Below are 21,835 nucleotides of genomic sequence, written 5' to 3' on the forward strand. Positions count from 1 at the left end.
GATCCAAAGGAATCTCTGTCAATGCTACTGGCTATTGCAGATACCGAGGAGCTCCTAATTCACAGCCAGCACCAAGAAGATATGCAAGATGCATTAAAATAATCCAAAAGTTTCATTAGATACAGACCATCTCATCAAGAAAGCTAGTGAAAGATGAAGAGTTCTCTAATTTAGCAGACTCAGAGCTTCATGCTTGAGAAAGGTCATTAAAATATCAGTGCAATAAAGAGGTACAATGCTTTTCAATAGGAATTTGCCTCTGAGTCTTGGTTGGGAATTTCATATCTTCCCTTTTATTCCCCCCACCCCCCCAGCAACAACTGTATGGCTGCCTGTGGCAGAACAAGTGCAGTTAACTTTTTTACCTAGTATCAGATGCAATCCCAGCAATGCTACACACCCTCCTTCATCTGTCACTTTGCTCAGAAAGTTCTTACCCTGGGGCAATTTTAATATCATATTTCTAATAGGTAGTGTCAGAATTGATCTCACAGATTTTGATTCATTTGCAGCTCTTCCAAACTCCTATGCCCTTCCCCAAGGGATAAATTAAGGCTACACCTCACCTCTATTGATTAGAAAGGTGACTCTGAAACTCCTCTTTGTAGGAAGGAAGGACTTTTGAGAAAAAATAAAAATCAGTTCTAGGGTATTTTTTCAAGAAAGTTCAGAAGACAAGGGGAGAGTTGGTCTCTGAAAGATTAGTCTGTGTGAATGGAATAAAAAAAGGCTTCTGTAAAACGAGAAGAATGTGATGGATAAAAAGGGCTATTCAGAATATTGTAGGGCATATCAAATGAGGAATAACTGTCAGATGACCTCATAAATTGGCTAAGTACTGGCTAGTAATGCTTGCTATAAAATGGTACATGTAGGCATACTGATATCTGAATCTTCAAGGTACCAGGATGTGACATATATATGTGACACTGTTGTGACATATCAATGTCACTGATGTGACACTGTTAAGATAGGTGAAGTACACATGTTATAGTGCTTTGTTGGGCTTTCCAAATGCAGAAGGGTTTTCTTTGCCCTAGAGTGTATAGGAGTTTCTCATGAGTCAGTTGATGAGTATATCTTTTAAGGGATTGCTAGATCTTTAAAAACTATTTTTGAAGTTGTTTAGTTGTTCCAACTAGACTATGTTTTCTGTCCTCCTCCCATTGTCGAGAATTCCTGTGTTGGGCGGAATTCGCCCTCAGTGGTGAAATCAGCAAAAACAGTGTCATGCTGTGCATATGGATAGGAAATTAGAACTATAAATCTAAAATTGCTGCAGTTGTTTCTCAGACAGCACCTGAGAAGGAAGTGCTAGGAAGTTAGTTACTGGAACAGAACAGGAGAAAGGTGGTGGATTAGGACTGAGACATATTGTTATAAACCATCTGCCTTTTTTCCCTAAGCAATATGTTACCCATTGTGTAACACTCTTTAAATCACCTGTCTTTCTCATCATGAAAGAAAACAGTAAAGGAAAAAAATTCAAGAGGCAAATTCTCCCCTTTTACACCAATGAGTTTGTAGCCCTTTTTGTCATTATATTTGATTGAGACAATTTTGTGGTTTAGGGGCCACTAATGCCTTTCACTTCTCTAGCTTACAAGTGGCCTATTACTTCATTGGCTTGTATTTTGGTGCAGGGCACATGGACCAGATGCAGTACTGATGGCAGAAGGCAACTGTCCTGCTGAGCTGACTCAGTCCCAGATGCTTCACATTGCCGAGCAGATTGCAGCTGGTATGGTTTACTTGGCATCACAGCACTTTGTGCATCGGGATCTTGCTACCCGAAATTGCCTGGTTGGTGAGAGCCTGCTGGTGAAGATTGGAGATTTTGGGATGTCTAGAGATGTGTACAGCACAGACTACTATAGGGTAAGTGAACTGCTATAATCAGTAATAACTGAGGTCTTGTTCAGTCATCTTACTGCATTCATGTGATTGATTCTACTTTTACACTGGACAGTGTCTGTGAGATGATTTAGGGGCTGGCATTGAGAAGCTGGTTCTAAGTAAATACCCATGGTAATTACTCACTTTTGGTATTAGTTTTGGTAAATTTAGAGAGAGTTAATCAGGATATGATTGGCATGTCCTATTGTTTATATATGTTGGCTTTCTTTTCTAATAATACCATACAACAGTCTTTTACTCTGGGAAAAAAATTGGCATGTTTGCTTGGCTTTAGTGAAGAAGCAGCAAATAAAAAGGAAGAGAGGGTAATCAAATTTGGCCCAACTCTCAGAAGATATTAAAACATGTTCTTATACATTTCTAAGACAAATGGAAATTGTAACTTTTAGTTATTGTATAATGTTTCAGTTTACTTAAATATATGTAATGGTCAACAGCACTGGATGGAACAGTTATTTTATTTGCTGACAGCAAGCATTTCCTGCTTTAAGCTAGTTCTTTAGTCTTACTGTTTATGGCTGAACATTTGTTTTGTGTCACTCTGGTAAGGGCTGTAACTCAGTGGTGGGTAAGGATAGCCCATGGTGCTTGTTCATATTCTGTCCCCGGCCATTTTCCCTGAGCTCGGTTGTCATAAAATGATCTGTGAAGTTTGCAAAAGGCTTCTAGGATCTCTAGGATAGACAGGACTGTGTACACTGATTATTGTTGTTAATGTTGGCTCTGTACTATGTGGCAAGTCATGTAGTTTACAGCATTTGCTGTTCAATACCATGTGTGTAACTTCATGGGTGGAACTGGAGTAAGAGTGGCAGCTATCAGGTTTTTGTAGCATGGGGGAGGCAACCCATGGCCAAGCTGTTAGTTTATAAATGCTAGAACTGCATCCTGTAACATAAGCTACTCAGAATCTTTAAACACATTCTCTGTACCTGCCTCACACATCCCTTGTTACCAGTGAACTCCTTCTAGATCAAATGAAGGCCTATTCCTTAGCCACCTTAATTGGGCTGCTGTGTCTATAAAAGAAGTGTCCCCTTAGCACCAGTGTTTCTGTGATGCCTGAAAAGAGATCACCTTTTGCCATGGGTTGACCTTGGCTGGTCACCAGACGCTCCCAGCTGCTCTCTCATTCCCCTTTCTCAACAGGACAAGGGAGAAAATAAGATGAAAGAGCTCACGGCTCAAAATAAAGACAGGGAGATCCCTTACCATTTGCCATCACGGGGAAAACAGACTCAACTTGGGGAAAATTATTTTTATTTATTGCCAATTAAAAATAGAGTAGGATGGTGAGAAACAAAGATAAAAACTGAAACACCTTCCCCCACCCCCTTTTTTCCAAGGCTCAACTTCACCCCTTCATTTCCAATTCCTCTACCTCCCCCCCCAACCCTGAGCAGCACAGAGGGGATGGGTAGTGGGCAGTTGTGGTCAGTACATACCAATTCCTTTCTGACACTCCTTCCTTCTCACACTTTTCCCCTGCTCCAGCATGGGTCCTTCCCACAGGCTGCAGTTCTTCAGGATAAACCTGTTCCAGGATGGGGCACTCCATGGGCTGCAGTGTGGATATCTGCTCTGGCTGGTTGTCTCCATGAGCTGCAGGAAAATACTTGCTCCACTGTGGTCTCTTCCACAGGCTGCAGGGGAATATCTGCTCCAGCGCCTGGAGCACCTCTTCCCCCTCCTTCTTCACTGACCTTGGTGTTTGCAGTTTTGTTTCTCTCACATTTTTCTCACTCCTCCCTCTCACAGCTGCTGTGCAGTGGTTTTTTTACCCTTTCTTAAATACGCTATCACAGAGGTGCTACCAGCTTTGCTGATTGTCTCAGCTTCGGCCTGGGGTGGGTCCATTGCAGAGCTGTCTAGAACTGGCTGTGTATGGCACTGGGCAGCCCCAAAGAGGCCACCCCTGCAGCCCTCCCCGCCCACTACCAAAACCTTGCCACATACACCTAATATACCTTTACATCTGGGTGAGGCTGGACAGGGAAGAGGAATCTACACACAAGAGTTATTGTTGAGTGTTGTTTCATTTAATAGCTGAGAAGTAGCAGTTTCTTTTCTTCTTTGTCCCTTCTATAAAAAAGCACAACTACTATTTAGTAAACATACAAACCAGGTTCTTAGGTTTTGTTATTTTTGAAATTCAGAACTTCAAGCTATTTCTTCAATGTAAAACAAGCATGACTTCATTTCATAACTTGGATAAATACACAGAGTAGTAATCTCTGGCTATATTTGTGTTTGAGAGGACATCAGTGAGCACCAAAGGCCAGGGTTTATTGATTTTGTATGAGCAATACTTTTGGGCCTGGGGGCATGTCTCTGTTCTGTATTTCAATAAGACTGAATTTATTTACCATGTTCATCATTATACTTAAGAATGAATGTTCATGCTTAATAGTAAATGTTTGCAAAGGCCTTGACAGAAAAAATAATGACTCCTTGCTGCAGAAAAATTAAATGCAAAAAAAAGGATGGAAGCTAGCTAATCCTAAGGGCTTCCTGAGGAAAATTGAAACCTAGCACAAGCATGTGGTACTGTACTGACTCTAGTGTCATCTCACCTGCTTATGTACCTCTGGATTTAGTCCTTGATTGTGGCACATGACCACTTGAGCAAAGCTTCCACCTAATGAAGCAGGAGTTTAGAACAAGGCCAAGATTTTGTCCTACCTGACAAAACGGAGAAACCAGGGGTTCATCAGAGGAAACTCTGGGGGATGGGATGGGGAGGGATGCTTGAGTGCCTCTCAAAGCCCCTCTTTCAAGTGATACACTCCATTTCTCATGTTTCCTTTCTCTCTGACTCCCCATCATCAACATTCATTCCTTTTCCCACATCTCCCTCTCTCTTTGTCTCTTTGTCTTCTCTTATCTAGAGGCTGAGTGGGGACCAGGGAGAAGAGAGAGAGAAGGAAAGGGACAGTGTGAGTAGTGAAAAGTGTACAATAATGGACGTGAGAGAGGGAATAAGGCAGGAAAGGAAAGTGGAGAAAGGTGTTAGTAAAAGATAAAAGTGTAGATGAAGGGAGAAAGAGGTAGACAAGTGCCTGAAGGGATGAATGAAAGTGTAAAGTAGTGGCTTCATCCAAGTTGATGGAGTAGCTTGCATAGATATGAAACTTGGGCTGTTGCTTGTTCTGCACAGTGAGAAAACCAAGAAGGACCATTTCTCCAGCCCCTCACAGTCCATCTGGCTTTTGGCTGGCACAAGAACAGGGACAAAGCCACAGCCTGCCTTGCCACCATCTTTCACACTCATAAAAGCTAGAAGTTAAGAGTCGAGCCTGTGAGATTTTGGCTTGCCCTGCTAGGGCCATATGTGGGCTAGTCAGAAGCTGGTCACGAAACAGTTAAGGCAATTATGACTTATCAGATGGTTGCATGGAGAATTATGTCCATGGCAGACTTAAGTAATGAAACTGTCATCAATGACACTGGGATGGTTCTGACCTACCATACCTGGTTGTTTGTAGCAGGATAAGTCTTTATAACTGTTCATGCTTAATCACATACATGGAAGCAATTTTCCCCCAACCTTGACAGCTTTATCTGATATTTATTGGAAGGATTTCTATAGCTCCAAAACACTCTGCAAGAAATGATTTGGTAGTTATGTTTATTAATACACTGGAATCAGTTTTCTGGGATTCTGCCTCCCTGTCAGGATGCTAAATTTGCCCAAGATGATTATTTATAGTTTGCTTCTGTAAGATAAGGATGATCCCCAATCCTTGTTCACTGTTAGATTGTTAATGACATTCTACATTGAATCAGCTCAGTCGTTAAGAGATGCTTCAGGGAAGAGGGGGAGAGAAATAACCTTTCATCTGTGAATATAGGTTTGAGGTTCAGTAGGGATTTTTACTTTGTTGATGTCTGGTTTTTGTCATTTAGACTCCTATCCCTCAAAAGTTAGAGTTTCCCATCTTTCCTTCAGACATAAAAATAATGTGACTCATCTGCACTTTTCAGTGGCTTAAAGTATTGACATTGAAGCATGAGAACAACTGCTTTGCTAATATTTGTTCTTGCATGCAGAGATACTATTTCAGACCCATTTTAGGCTTACAATTCAAGTTTGCAAGAGTGTGCTCAACATTTGGTCTTAAATACTTTTCTATGTTTCTTTATCATAAGCAAAAAGCTCAAAAAAAAAAAAAAAAAGCAAAGTCATCTCACCCCAGTACTTGGAAAAACAGGGATATGCTTTAAATATCCAGCCTGGTCAGCCAGACACAGGCTTGAACCAAGATTTTGAATGAAACTGTGATCTCAACAGGGTAAGCAAGAGCTTTGCCATCAAGTTCATTAGGACCACAAATTCACCCTTCCATTTCTTTATGTCTGTCCAGTGTGATTTAAATTTATGAAGCTAAGTTGTGTAATCTCTATTTAGCTATTATATAACTTATTTGCCTTTACATAATAGTGCAAAAAACAGTGGAGGAAATAAGGAGTCCTTGCCTCTGTTTGTACATACCATGCAAGGATCTGTTGGAGGCCTGGGGCTATTAGTGAGGTTTCCATCTTCCTTTAGGTCCAACTCGCCCAAAAGGGATGGGAAGGTTTAGAAGTCACTAATTCATTTCTTCCACTTCTGGCATAGATGGAGCAGAAGAACCCAAGGATATGGTTCAGCATAAAGTCCAGTGAGCTGTTTTTTCTTTAGATCTCCTGCATATTTTGTACTATGTTTGTTGTTGTTCTTTTACTATTTAAAGAGAGCAAGAAATGTAAGACTGGAAGAGGTGACACAAGTTACTGAGTCAAAGCCTTCCACTATTGCAGGAAGCCACGCATCAAGTGTTAAGGGCAGACCACAAGAACCTCAGGCCTCCTCAAGCTACATGGAAAATCTCAACACCTATTAACACTTTTATCCCCTTCTATATAAGGCACCAAAACCTATAAAAAGAAACATGATGCAGCCAATAAAACACTGATGTTCCCCTTTTCAACTTTCTCTCAGGTATACCACAAAACTGGGTAGCAGAAGTCTTGCGTCTCTGAAGCTTGAATTTGCAACTCCTGGATCGTTTCTGCCATGTCATACAGCCCCTTCCATTAGTTTATCAAGGTGTATGCTGCAAATAACTAGGATTCTGCTGCCAGGGCCTTGTCTGGAAGGCTGCTCCACACCTCGCTCTCCTAATGGTTGGAAATTTTCTTTTTAATCAGTAGCCTAAATTAACTCATGACCAGTATACACCCACTTGATCACATTATCCTCCAACAGAGAGCATTCTTCTCTCTTCCTGGAATTTTTGTCTTAAGTGTATTTAGAAAGAGTAATCCTGTCCCCTCTCAAACAGTTTTGGAGGGTTAAACAAGCCAAACTGTCAGAGATCTTCATTTTCCTTCTCCTCCTATACCTTCTCCACATTTATTTTAGTTTGAATATCTTTTTATGGTACATAAATCACTATAACTGTGAGCAGTAATTTCCAAATGAGATTTTTCCCATTCTTGGATTAGAGGTACTTCCCTGCCTCTAATGAAAACATGCCACATGATGCATCCTAGACTCCAATAGCCTGTATCATATTGGCACACAGTCCACAGTCACTTTATTGTCAAACGGTGCCCTGGGACACTCTCATCTTCTACTGCTTCCAAATGAAGAACACCCCCTGTGTGAGCTGACACAGGTAGGATGCAAGAACAACCACAAAACCACGGATGAAAGGCAAAGAACAAATTTAATCATCTCAATACCTCACAGACTGGGGAATCTTCAAAGCAGCACCCAGGAAGAGGCACACAAGCAGGGGATGCAGGCACCGCATAGTGAGAGAATCCTTGATAGCTAGAGTCTTTGTTAGCAAGAGAGAGAGTGAGAGAGTGTCTGAATCTGCTGTTCTCGCCTTCATTTCAGGGATTCAAGCAGGCGTAGTTTTCCACTGTGCTTTGATCTTCTCCGACAGCAGGGAGGGCAGGAATCTTAGGCAGGTGCCTCCGAGTCCATAACGGGCCTATGTTATCTAAGTGCAGATGTTCTACTTGTCAAGCACACAAGACTAAACAACGATTAGTGTGATATATGTTTTCCAGCACCCCATGTGTGAGTCACTTGAGTGTGTTTCCAATCCTCCTCACCAATTGTTATGGTTTTAGAAACCCACAACAATTTATTGTCATTTAGACACTTATTCTCACCCAATGACCCCTCCCCACCCAGGAAGGGGAGTAGTGGAAAAACAAGGAAACACGAGGGTTGAAATATAAATAGATTTAATAGGATAAGACTAAATAATTAACATTAATAATACTAAAGAACCAGTATATAAAATATACAAGGATTATACTCAGCCAATTATATTAGTAGGAAGCTATGCACCCCCAGCAGTGGGCAGCAAATGTTGGACACTGTGAGCGCTATGGCTTCAGGAGGAAGGGAAGGCCTCAGGGGTCCGGCACCAGGGCAAGAAGTTCTCTGGACCACCACCATCAAGGGAGAGAGAAACTGCGCAGCAAACTTTCTAATTCATATTGAATGTGACGTTCATGGTATGAAATAATCCTATTGGCCAGATTGGGTCAAGTGCCCAGGTCTTGCTCCTCCTCCTCCCTGCACCTGGCGAGCTCGAAAACACTGAGACCTTGAAACCCACATACCATAGCTGGCTATAAAGTAAATATTTTCCCGAATTCAGACACTAAAAGTCTGAATTCAGACTTCTAAAAGTGCAGTTTTCCCCAGCATTAGAAGAGAAATTAGTCCTGTGTCGCTCAAACCAGGACACCAATCTTCAGTTACTTTCCCACAACCCCCTTTATTGAAGTGTTTTTATTTCAATCCCTAAGTGAAATACTGGCATATTTTGTACCTCTAGTGGTTGAGAAAGACCGTTGTCTTTTTTTTATTTTTTGTTTCTTTGGGGGATGCTTTTTTTAAAAAAGAAATTAAAATTAAGGTCTTGTCTAATTTGGTGACGAGTAAAGAACTAAAGAAACAGAATCATCAGACAAAAAAGTAAACAGATGAGGGAGTGAAAAAGATTTGTAAATAAGTTTCCTCATTTTTTGTGGCTTTGTTTCTTTGTTTTGTTTCTTGTCACTTCTATTTAATGTTAACGTTAAATGAATATTGTGTAAAAGGATATCTTTTTGAAGCATGGAGGTCCCATGCACTTTCAGTTAAGATATGAGAAGTTATGCTTCTCAGTCTCCCAAGAAGAAAAACTAAGGATTACACAATTTGATATTCCAAGCAAATTTTAAAATACCCACTTTACAGACCTTCTCACTAAATGCTAAGGGCAAAAACTCTTTTGGGAAACCATTTTGACCCTAGAAGTATTACAGTTCTTAGCAAATAGGCCAGGTTCTGTTCTCCACTGTTGCTCAGTGAATACAGAGTAGCAGCTTTGAAGACAGTACAATAACATTAGTATTAGAGTAGTGAAAAGCCAAAGAGCATCTGGCCCACTAGGCACAGTTATTCTTTCATCTATGAGCCTAATGCCTAATATTGTACAGTGCTGTATTGTGGCAACACATAGTCCAAGGATGATTAAAAGAGACTTCAGGGCCTTGGGAAGGTTAATAAGGGAATCTGGGGTGCAGGTTATCTTTTCTTCTCTTCTTCCAGTTATAGGCAGTGACAATGGAAGAAGCAGACACGCTCAGTCTGTTAATACATGGCTCCGTGGCTGGTGTCACTGCCACGGTTTTGGGGTTTTTGACAATGGGGTGGCCTACACAGCATCTGGCTTGCTGGCGTCAGCTGGGGTTCATCTTTCTCAAAGGGGGAAGAGGGTCTTTGCTCATGAGCTAGCGAGGGTCATTGACTGAGCTTTAAACTAGACTTGATGGGGGAGGGGGGTTATTATCAGGCTTGCTCGTGACAAGCCAAGGGATAACACATCAAGGTTTGAGGGATGGGTCACTAGCGAGGGCCCTCAACCTGTTGCTCTGAGATGTGCTGGGTACACTGCAGCACACTCGAAGTCTTATGGAGATGAGCTAGGGGTTCTTGAGGCAAAAGGAGCCAATGGGAAACACGGTTAAAACACCTCAAAGGAAGGCCACCTGGACAGCAACACAAAGGAATTGTTGCCACTCCAGCCTGTCAGTCAGCTTAATCAGGGACCCAGCTGAAGGGCCTCTATGCAAACACACATAGCATGGGGAACACACAAGAGGAGTTAGAGATGTGCGCACGCCTCCAGGGCTATGATCTCATTGGCATCACAGAGGCATGGTGGGACGACTCCTGTGACTGGAGTGTTGGAATGGAGGGATACAAACTCTTGAGGAAGGACAGGCAGGGGAGATGAGGAGGGGGTGTTGCCCTCTATGTCCCTGAACAGCTGGAGTGCATGGTGCTCCACCTGGGGATGGATGAAGACCCAACAGAGAGCTTATGGGTCAGGATTAAAGGGAACGCAGGGGCAGGTGACGTTACAGTAGGGGTCTGCTACAGGCCATCTGACCAGGATGATGGAGCAGATGAGGCCCTCTATAGACAGATAAGGAGCCGCATCGTGTTCACAGACCCTGGTCCTCATGGGTAACTTCAACCACCCAGATATCTATTGGAAGGACAACAATTATCTGCTGCTGCTGTTTCACATGGGCACCTGTGATGCAGCCGGTAGCAGCCTGAAGGCTATCAAGGACGATTATAGAGCCCTGGGAGTAGCGGTCAGGGACTCCTGGGGCACAGGTAGTTTTTTCATCAGTCGTCCCAGTCAAAGGGAAGGGGGTTGATAGGGACAGTTGAATCTGGCAAATCAATAAATGGCTACAGGACTGGTGCCACAGCCAGGGGTTTGGCTTCTTAGACCATGGGACTTGCTTTGAGAAACCTGGTCTACTGGGGCCTGATGGTGTCCACCTGTCAGAGGAGAGGAAGAACATCTTTTATCAGAGGCTTGCCAAGCTCGTGGAGAGGGCTTTAAACCAGAGATGCTGGGGGAGGGGAACTACAATCCATCCCACTCCTACCAGTATGATGCCAGTGACAGCAATAGATGCCCAGAACCTGGAGAAAGGTCACAGGTCAGCAGGAGAGCACCTGGAGTGCAGCATAAAGGAAAACTAGCCACTCCAGCCAGTAAGTTAGCTTCATCGGGGCCCAACTTAAATGCCTCTATGCAAATACATGTAGCATGGGAAAGAAGTAAGAGGAGTTAGAGATGTGCGCACGCCTCCAGGGCTATGATCTCATTGGCATCACAGAGATGTGGTGGGACGACTCCTGTGACTGGAGTGTTGGAATGGAAGGATAAAGGCTCTTGAGGAAGGACAGGCAGGGGAGATGAGGAGGGGGTGTTGCCCTCTATGTCAATGAACAGCTGGAGTGCATGGTGCTCCACCTGGGGATGGATGAAGACCCAACAGAGAGCTTATGGGTCAGGATTAAAGGGAACGCAGGGGCAGGTGATGTTACAGTGGGGGTCTGCTACAGTCCACCCGGCCAGGAAGACCAAGTGGATGAGGCCCTCTATAGACAGATGGGAGCATCCTCATGTTCACGAGCCCCTTCCATGGAAATGTTCAAGACCAGGCTGGATGGGGCTTTGAGCAACCTGGTCTAGTGGGAGGTGTCCCTGCCCATGGCAGGGGGGGTTGGAACTAAATGATCTTTAAGGTCCCTTCCAACCCAAACCATTCTATGATTCTGTAAATGCTTTGCACAAGTCCAGGTAGATGACATCTGTTACTCGCCCCTTATCTACCAATGCTGTAACATGATCATCGAAGGCCACCAGATTTGTCAGGCATGACTTGTCCTTGGTGAAGCCATGTTGCCTGTCACCAATAACATCCTTATTTTCGATGTGCCTTAGCAGAGATTCCAGGAGAACCTGCTCCATGATCTTGCTGGGCACAGAGGTGAGACTGACTGGCCTATAGTTCCCCAGGTCTTCCTTTTTTCCCTTTTTAAGAATGGGGGTTGTTTCCCCTTTTCCAGTCAGTGGGAACTTCACCAGACTGCCACGACTTCTCAAATATGATGGATAGTGGCTTAGCAACTTCATCCACCAGCTCCCTCAGGACCCGTGGATGGATTTCATCAGGTCCCATGGACTTGTGCACCTTCAGGTTCTTTAGATGGTCTTGAACCTGGTCTTCTCCCAGCCCCTGTCTTTGCCTTCTGCAACTTGGTCGGTGTGGCTAGAGCCCTTACTGGTGAAGACCAAGGCAAAGAAGTCGTTGAGTACCTCAGCCTTCTCCATATCCTGGGTGACCAGGTCTCTTTTCCTTCCAGAGAAGACCCACCTTTTCCCTAGTCTTCTTTTTTTCAGCAACGTACCTATAGAAGCTTTTCTTGTTGCCCTTGACATCCCTGGCCAGATTTTACTCTATCTAGGCTTCAGCTTTCCTAACTTGATCCCTGGCTGCTCAGACAGCTTCTCTGTATCTCTCCCAGGCTACCCATCCTTGCTTCTACCCTCTGTAGGCTTTCTTTTTCTGATTGAAATTGTCCAGGAGCTCCTTGTTCATCCATGCAGGCCTCCTGGATTTTGTGCCCGACTTCCTCTTTGTTGGGATGCATTGCTCCTGTGCTTGGAGGAGGTGATCCTTGAATATTAACCAGCTTTCTTGGGCCCCTCTTCCCTCCAGGGCTTTATCCCATGTTACCCTTCCAAGCAGATCCCTCGAGAGACCAAAGTCTGCTCTCCTGAAGTCCAGGGTAGTGAGCTTGCTGCGCATCCTCCTCGCTGCCCTACGGATCTTGAACTCTATCATCTCATGGTCACTGCAGCCAAGGCTGCCCTTGAGCTTGACATTCCCCGCTAGCCCCTCCTTGTTGGTCAGGACAAGGTCCAGCATAGCACCTCTCCTCATTGGCTCCTCTATCGCTTGGAGAAGGAAGTTATCATCGATGCATTCCAGGAACCTCCTGTGCTGTGTTGTCCCTCCAACAGATATCGGGGTGGTTGAAGTCCCCCATGAGGACCAGGGTCTGTGAACACGATGCTGCTCCAATCTGTCTATAGAGGGCCTCATCCACTTGGTCTTCCTGGCCGGGTGGCCTGTAGCAGACCCCCACTGTAACATCACCTGCCCCTGCGTTCCCTTTAATCCTGACCCATAAGCTCTCTGTTGGGTCTTCATCCACCCCCAGGCGGAGCACCATGCACTCCAGCTGTTCAGGGACATAGAGGGCAACACCCCCTCCTCATCTCCCCTGCCTGTCCTTCCTCAAGAGCTTGTATCCCTCCATTCCAACGCTCCAGTCATAGGAGTCGTCCCACCACATCTCTATGATGCCGATGAGATCATAGCCCTGGAAGTGTGTGCACGTCTAACTCCTCTTACTTCTTTCCCATGCTACGTGCACGTTTGCATAGAGGCACTTCAGCTGGGCGTCCGATGTAGTTGACTTACTGGCTGGAGTGGCTGCATTTCCTTCATGCTGCTCTTCAGGTGGTCTTCCTGCACGACATCCTTGTCTCTAAATTGGAGAGACCTGGATTTGATGGATGGACCGCTCAGTGGTTAAGGAATTGGCTGTATGGTCACATTCAAAGAGTTGTGGTCAATGGCTCAATGTCCAAGTGGAGATCAGTGACAAATGGAGTTCCTCAGGGGTCTGTAGAGAGTTGGGTTGTTCAGCCTGGAGAAGAGGAGGCTCCGAGGAGACCTTATAGCAGCCTTTCAGTACCTGAAGGGGGCCTACAGGAAAGATGGGGAGGGACTCTTTATGAGGGAGTGTAGCAATAGGACGAGGGGTAACAGTTTTAAACTGAAAGAGGGTAGATTTAGATTAGATATTAGGAAGAAATTCTTTACGGTGAGGGTGGTGAGACACTGGACCAGGTTGCCCAGCGAAGTTGTGGATGCCCCATCCCTGGAGGTGTTCAAGGCCAGGTTGGATGGGGCTTTGAGCAACCTAGCCTAGTGGAAGGTGTCCCTGCCCATGGCCGGGGAGTTGGAACTAGATTATCTTTAAGGTCCCTTCCAACTCTAACCATTCTGTGATTCTAGAATACCAGGAAGTTTACACAGTCAGCATCACCCACAGCTAACACAAGCTTTTCTGTTGAAAAAGCTCTTAGCACAGGTGTTCATTAACTTTAAAAAAGTCCTTTAAAAACTACATACACAAAACTCAATCATTCTCAAAAATAGCCACACATAGGGATATAAATTGCAGGAAACCAATGATTCAAACTTTGAAATTAACTTGAGCAGTGGCAGCAGCAGCAGATGTTGCTGCGTGCCGCGAGGAGTGTGAGGCTTGTGAGGTCCCCGGGGCTATGTCTGAGAGGGTTCTAGGCCCCTGTCACCCTTGGGCTGTGTGTGTAGAGAGACCAGCCAGCAAACGACAGGTCTTGCAAGAAAGGTGGGTGAGAGTTGGGCGGTGACAGCATTCCCTGCAGACAGTTCAAACCAGGAGAAGCCACATATAACTGGCCCCTAGGGAGCACCAGCGAGCAGGGTGCCCAAACAGGGAATGGTGTCTGTTGGGAACAGTGTTGGCAGTTTGCATGGAAGGGGACCACACTCTCAGTTATTGGTCTGCTGCCTGCTTTGCTCACCAGCAGGCTTAGGCTGCAGTCCCAATGGTAATACCAGCTAGCTGGTGGCTGTGCAAGCCTACCTGGAAGCTTGAGGTCTCCTGGGAATTAGAATTAGAAAGATGGCATCTTTCAAAAGAATTACCATTTTATAAGTGAGACATTTTTTTCCTGAGACCTACAAGGAGACTGTGACTTGCTGAAAGAAAATGGTGTCCACTTGCTGCAACTGCAAGGCTGAGGCTGAAACCCAAACAGAAGCACTACAGCCTATCTATGCTGATGTCTCCACCCAAACAGACCTCCCAAGGACTGAAATAGCTGTCCAGACCTTAGACTGCATGGAGCTCCAGCACCTGGAAGTCCCCCTAGCACCTGAAGGTAGTGGTGGATGTCATAGCTACAAGCGTGCCTAGCTAGAAGAACTCTTGAAACAAGTATCTATGTTGCAAGAGGAGCTCAACAGGCAGCGCAGTATCCAGGAATGTGAGCAGGAGATCGATACGTGGTATAGTGTGCTGTCCCAGGCTGAGTGACAGCCCTGCCTTACGGCTGTGCAAGGGGAAGAGAAGCCCAAATTCAGCATCAAGCTGACTGACACAAATAACTCATGAGATGAAAGAGACTGGACCCTTGTCTCTCTTCGGGGCAGAAGGAAGAATCTTTCCCCTTCCCATGAAGTGCCCCTATGTAACAGATATGATGCTCTGGGGGTGGAGAATGAAGAGCACAAGTAACGGACAGGATCCAAGAGAAGATGATCACGCAAAGTTGATCCAATGACCCACCTGCATGAGAACCAGTGCCACCAGAAAAGCATGTGAAGTATTGCTAATTGGAGATTTCTTACTGAGAGGCACTGAAGCACCCATTTCCTGTCCAGACGATTTCTCTGGAGAAGTCTGCTGCCTACTAGGAGCTAGTATTCATGACATCACTGAGAGGCTGCCGAGCCTGGTGAACCCTACAGATTATCATCCACTCAACTGTTCCACGTAGGGTCTAATGATACTGGGATGAGGCAACTTAGAACCATCAAAAGAAACTATATGTCCCTCGGGGCAATGTTAAAAGGACCTGGAGCACAGGTGGTGTTCTCTGTCCTCCCAGTCAGAGGAAGAGCTTCAGGAAGGAGGAGCATCCTGGTTTGAGGTAAAACAGAACCAACTTTCTGTTCAGTAATTTTACTTCTTAGCTAGGCGTCTTCTAACTCTCTGAAATTAACAGCATGTTGTGTCGAAAACGGTTCGTTCTCAGAGTGATAAGACCAATGTTTACAGTTTGTGCCAAGGAATGGTACGCAGAGAGGCTCTTGCTTACACTTATTGCTGTAACAACCAAGGTCAGCTAATTTCATTACTTGCCCTGTTGGAGGGTCGTAAACAGAAAAGCGTAGAGGGGTCCCACCTGCAGGGAGGAGCGGACAGGACAGGTGACCCAAAACAGACCAACATGGGGTATTCCATCCCATCTGCCCCATGCTCAGTATAAAAGCTGAGGGATCAAAGGGTCAGCCCTCTTCCTTCAATGGCTGACGTCCGAGGAGGACCCTGTCTGTTCATCTGCCTTTGATCCCGATCCGTGTGTTCCTGACTCCAGCTGTGGAATCCAGTTCCCACCCGTCGCTGAGTCCAGTCTGGGACTTCCCCAGTGCCTGCCGGTGACGTCATCCTGGGAGCTTAATACGGTTTTGTATATACTGTATCTATTTCATTATTTTCCTTTTTATTTTATTATTAATATTTCATTAAAGTAGTTTAGTTCTTTCTAAACTCTCCCCCTCCTCTCCGTGCATGAGAGGCTGGGGGGGAGCATCTGTCGCAGGTGGCAGCCTGGGCTGCAATGATCATGCCCTGGTGGAATTCAGAGACTTGAGGGATATGGGCCAGGTGAAGAGTAGAGTCAAGACCCTGAATCTTAAGAGAGCAAACTTTCAGTTGTTTAAGGAATTAGTGGATGGGAAACTGCCGTCAGGGACAAAGGAGCAGAAGAGAGCTGTCAGCTCTTTAGGGACATTTTTCTTAGAGCACAAGAGCTCTCGATTCTCATGTGTAAGAAGTCGGCAAGGAAGGCAGGAGACCAGCATGGCTCAGTAAGGACCTCCTGCTCAGAGTACAGCGTAAGAAGGAAATGCACAGGCAGTGGAACCAGGGACATGTATCCTGGGAAGAATATAGGGACGCTGCCCAGATGTGTAGGGATGGGATCAAGAAAGCTAAGGCACAGTTGGAGCTGAATATGGCAAGGGATGAGAAGGATAATAAGAAGGTCTTCTACAGGTATGTTGGGAAAAAAAAAGGCAAGATTAAAGAAAATGCACTATCCCCTGATAAAAAAGACAGGAGAACTAGCAAAAATCAACATGGAAAAGGCTGAGGTACTTAACATTTTTTTTGCCTCAGTTTTCAATGGCAATTACTCTTCCCACATCTCTCAAGTCCCTGAACCTCAAGGCCGGTACTGGGGGAATGAAGTCCCTCCTGTTGTAGGAGAAGATGAGGTTCGAGACCACCTGAGGAAGCTGACGTGGGAAAATAATGGAAGATTGGCGATGAAGACTGTAAACATGCTCAAGTGACCTGCAGCTGAGGTGTCGAAAAACACATATATCACACTAATCGTTGTTTAGTCTTGTGTACTTGACAAGTAGAACATCTGTGCTTAGATAACATAGGCCTGTGATAGACTCAGAGGCACCCTATCAAACATGCTTGAGATTCCTGCCCTGCTGTCGGAAAGATCAAAGCACAGTGGAAAACTACGCCTGCTTGAATCCCTGATATACAGGAGAGAACAGCAGGTTCGAAAACACTCTCTAGCAAGGACTGACCTCCACGGTGCCTGCGTTCCCACTTGTGTGCCTCTGCCCGGGTGCTTCTTTGGAGATCCCCTGTTTCGTGAGGTATTGAGATTAAATTTACTCTTTGCATTTCATCTGTGATTTTGTGGTTGTTCCTGTGTCGGCTCACACAGCTGAACATACACAAGTCCATGGGACCCAATGATATGCATCCCAGAGTCCTGAGGGAATTGGCTGATGTAGTTGCTAAGCCACTCTGCATCATATTTGAAATGTCATGGCGGTCAGGCAAAGTCCCCAGTGACTGGAGAAAAGGGAAATATCCCACCCATTTTTAAAAAGGGTAAAAAGAAGGATCCTGGGAACTACCAACCAGTCAGCCTCACCTCCATGCCCGATAACATCATGGAGCAGATCCTCTTGGAAGTTATGTCAAAACATATGGAAGACAGGGAGGTGATTAGTGACAGCCGACAGCCAACAGGTCTTCACCAAGGCCAAATTGTGTCTGACTAATCTAGCAGCCTTCTACGATGGAGGGACTGCATCAGTGGACAAGGGAAAAGCTACAGATGTCATCTACCAAGACTTTTGTAAGGCCTTTAATACGATCCCTCACAACATCCTTGCTGCTAAATTGGAGAGATATGGGTTTGATAGTTGGACTGTTAGATGAATAAGGAATTGGCTAGGTGGCTGCATGCAAAGTCTTACAGTCAACGGCTCAATGTCCAAATGGAAACTAGTGATGAGTGGTGTCCCTCGAGGGTCCGTACTGGGACCAATACTATTTAATATCTTTATCAACGATATAGACAGTGGGATTTGAATGCACCCTCAGCAAGTTTGCAGATGACAGCAAGCTAAGTGGTGCAGTTGATATGCTTGAAGGAAGGGTTCCTTCAAGCCCCCCATCCAGGGGGACCTTGACAGGCATGAGGAATGGGCCCGTGTGAACCTCATGAAGTTCAACAAGGCCAAGTGCAAGGGTCTGCACCTGGGCCGGGGCAATTCTCAATATCAATACAGGCTGGGGGATTAAGGGATTGAGAGCAGAGAAGGACTTGGGGATACTGTTGGATGAAAAACTCGACATGAGCCCCAATGTGCGCTCGCAGCCCCAGAAAGCCAACCGTATCCTGGGCTGCATCAAAAGAAGTGTGGCTAGCAGGTCAAGGGAGGTGATTCTCCCCCTCTACTCTGCTCTTGTGAGACCCCACCCGGAGTACTGCGTCCAGCTCTGGGATCCCCAATACAAGAAGGAGATGGACCTGTTGGAGTGAGTCCAGAGGAGGTCCATGAAAATTATCAGAAGGCTAGAACACCTCTCCTATGAGGAAAGGCCGAGAGAGTTGGGGTTGTTCAGCCTGGAGAAGAGAAGGCTCCAGGGAGACCTTATTGCAGCCTTTCAATACAGGATTATAAGAAAGACGGAGAAAGACTTTTTACCAGGGCCTGTAGAGACAGGACAAGGGGCAATGGTTTTAAACTAAAAGAGAGTAGGTTTAGATTGGACATAAGGGAGAGATTTTTTTTACGATGGGATGCTGGAACGGGTTGCCCAGAGAGGTGGTAGATGCCCCATTCCTGGAAACATTCAAGGTCAGGTCGGACGGGGCTTTGAGCAACCTGATCTAGTTAAAGATGTCCCTGCTCATTGCAGGGGAGGTTGGACTAGATGACCTTTAAAGGTCCCTACCAACCCAAACTATTCTGTGATTCTATGATCTTCAACTTTCATAAAACTACATATAAGTAGAGAAGGAAGTTTGTATAGATGAGGTTGAAAGGGGTAAGATAATAATTCAGGAAGACAGAAATATATCAAAAGGTCAGTGATTTGTAAATTTCTGCAGATATTCTGGAGGAACTTTTTTATAATGTCAGTCTACTTTATTCTCCTCTATGTTTGCATTTGGCAATTTGGAGGGCTATGAGATTGAAGCAGTATCTGGTTATTGTGAACTTGCCTTCGTTGACTGTGGGACACCCTAGAAAGTGAACGAAAGAAAACAAGGGAATTGCAAGTGCAACTGGAAAGTTTGGAGACCTGGTTGTACTCGGATAAAATGGAAGCCTAGGTAGAGGGGGAGACCCTAGAAAGTGAACAAAAGAAAACAAGGGAATTGCGAGTGCAACTGGAAAGTTTGGAGACCTGATTGCATTTGTATAAATTGGAAGCCCAACCACAGAGGGATATGCTAGAAACCTAAGTACACACAGTGAGGAAGGGGCAGAGTGCCCGCACTGGGCGATGGGGGCATAAGGTTTGAGCAGTTAGTTACCCCAGCGATTACTGGGATGGTGACAGCTGGGATTCCTCTGGGGAGAAATGGACTGAAGGGTCCAAGGATGATTATGGTGTGCCATTTAGTTATTAACAAAGCAAAAGGACCCCCTGGGGTGCTGCAGCATACAATATCAGTGCAAGACTATACTCAGGCCAAGCTCCAGAATTTGATGGACTTGTATTGGCAGGAGTCTGAGGAGAGATTATGACAATGGTTACTGTGAGCATGGGACCAAGGAGGGGACAGTGCACATCTAACCCTCCGAGAAGTAGCACATCTGGGAGCAATTTCCCAAAATCCAGTGGTGACACAATGATTAAAAGGGGCTCAAGCAAATGAAATGCTAATTATTCTCTGGTTGCAGAGGGCAGTAAAGCTACAGCACCCTTCCCCATTTGGGGATGATTGCCTGGTGACATGGAAGCATATAAATGAGGGGGGGGGCGGTATTGGAGAGAATTAGCTATTCTACAGGGTGTTTACAACCATACCTTCACTAACCCCCAACTCAGGAAAGCAATCCAGGCTGTTAGCCAGGACACCTTTTAATCTTAAAGGGGCCATCATATCACTTTTGGGAGCTGCCCAGGGGAAAGTGGTTGGGGATGTAATTCTAGCACTAGGGCTATTAGGAGAGTACCAAGCCAAAAGGGGAAGAGAGGAAATTATGCTTTGTAGATAAACTGCAAACAGAGAACAGTCCTGCAGAGAAGGACTTAGGGATACTGTTGGATGAAAAATTGGACATGAGCCAACAATGTGCTGTCGTGGTTTGGGCCAGGTTGGCCAATGACAAGACAGCAGATGCTCTCCCCCACCTCTCACTCCAAGGAGAGGAAGAAGAGAGTTATCAGTTTAGAAAAAACTAAACTGCTTTAATGAAATATTAATAATAAAATAAAAAGGAAATAATGAAATATATTCAAACATACACAAAACCATATCAAGCTCCCAGTGGATGTCACTGGCATGCACTGGTAAAGTTCCAGACTAGACTCAGTGACAAATGGGAGCTGGAACACACTGACTGAGACCAAAGGCAGACAAGCTTACAGAATCCTCCTCAGATGTCAATCACTGAAGAAAAGAAGAGCCAACCTAACCCCTTTGGTCCCTCAGTTTTTATACTGAGCATGGCAGATGCAATGGAATACCCTATTGGTCAGTTTGGGTCACCTGACCTGTCCCCTCCTCCCCACAGGTGGGACCCCTCCACAGGGTAAACAACCAAGTCAGCTGACCCTGGTTGCCACAGCAACAAATATAAGCAAGAGCCTCTCTCACTGAACAGAAAGTTATGTCTGCTCCACCCCAAACCAGGACATGTGTGCTCGCAGCGCAGAAAGCCAATTGTATCCTGGGCTGCATCAAAAGAAGTGTGGCCAGCAGGTCACGAGAGGTGATTCTCCCCCTCTACTCTGCTCTTGTGAGACCCCACCTGGAGTATTACATCCAGTTCTGGGGTCCCCAGTACAAGAAGGACATGGACTTGTTAGAGCAGGTCCAGAGGAGGGTCACAAAAATGGTCGGAGGGATGAAACATCTCTCCTATGAAGACAGGTTGAGACAGTTGGGTTGTTTAGCCTGGAGAAGAGAAAGGGAAGATATGCCAAGACCAAGTAACTACCCCTGTCTTGCCGCAGTTGCTCACTGGAAAACATACAAACCCCATATGGATGTACTAGATTTCGATTCCCCCCACAGAGTGCGACAGGTGTTGTGAGCCCCACAGAGAAATAACAGACTGTACATTCCCCTGACAATACATCGGGGCTATCATAATATTTACTCACTATCTATATTCCTCTTTTTATTCTATCGTATTAAAACAGCTATTTTATTACACCATTTGTTGTCAGGCCTTTCTTATTGAGATCCTGAAAGAATCCCACACTGCATCTCTTTCCCCCCCCCAACAACCTGGTGCAGAACATAGAATCATTAAGTTGGAAAAGACTCTTAAGATCGAGTCCAACTGTTAACTTAACACTACCAAGTCCATCACTAAACCACGTCTCTAAGCGCCATGTCTATACATCTTTTAAATACTGCCATGCCAGTCTGTCCCAGGCCTACTGACCTGCACATCTGTCCTTGCATCCTGTAGATCTCATGGCTTTCAGTGAGCAACTTTAAATCATAGAATCATAGAATTGTTTAGGTTGGAAGTGTGCGAAATAAGTTCCGGTCCGAATGAAATAGGCTCAGGCAGAATCCTCTGTGAAGCACGTTTTTATTCACGTTCTTGCAAGAGCGGGTGACCTAGCAAGTAGGCACCCTTCCAGTTCTTGAAACACACCTTTTTATGCCCTAATCCTGGCCGAATTTTTCCCTCCCCTGTT

At 45.2% G+C, this 21,835-nt stretch overlaps 1 protein-coding gene across 6 annotated transcripts in view; it reads left to right on the plus strand.

The window, feature by feature from the left end:
* LOC141735424 (BDNF/NT-3 growth factors receptor-like) overlaps nucleotides 1–21,835 on the plus strand; it is a 211,421-nt gene that overhangs the window by 178,444 nt on the left and 11,142 nt on the right. For all 6 annotated transcript variants that reach the window (XM_074568144.1, XM_074568143.1, XM_074568145.1 and 3 more), the window contains one exon: nucleotides 1,644–1,878. In XM_074568144.1, coding sequence (XP_074424245.1) covers nucleotides 1,644–1,878 — 235 coding nt within the window. The remainder of the gene's footprint in view (nucleotides 1–1,643; nucleotides 1,879–21,835) is intronic.

The sequence above is a fragment of the Larus michahellis genome, chromosome W (genome assembly GCF_964199755.1).
Source record: "Larus michahellis chromosome W, bLarMic1.1, whole genome shotgun sequence".
Taxonomy (NCBI): domain Eukaryota; kingdom Metazoa; phylum Chordata; class Aves; order Charadriiformes; family Laridae; genus Larus; species Larus michahellis.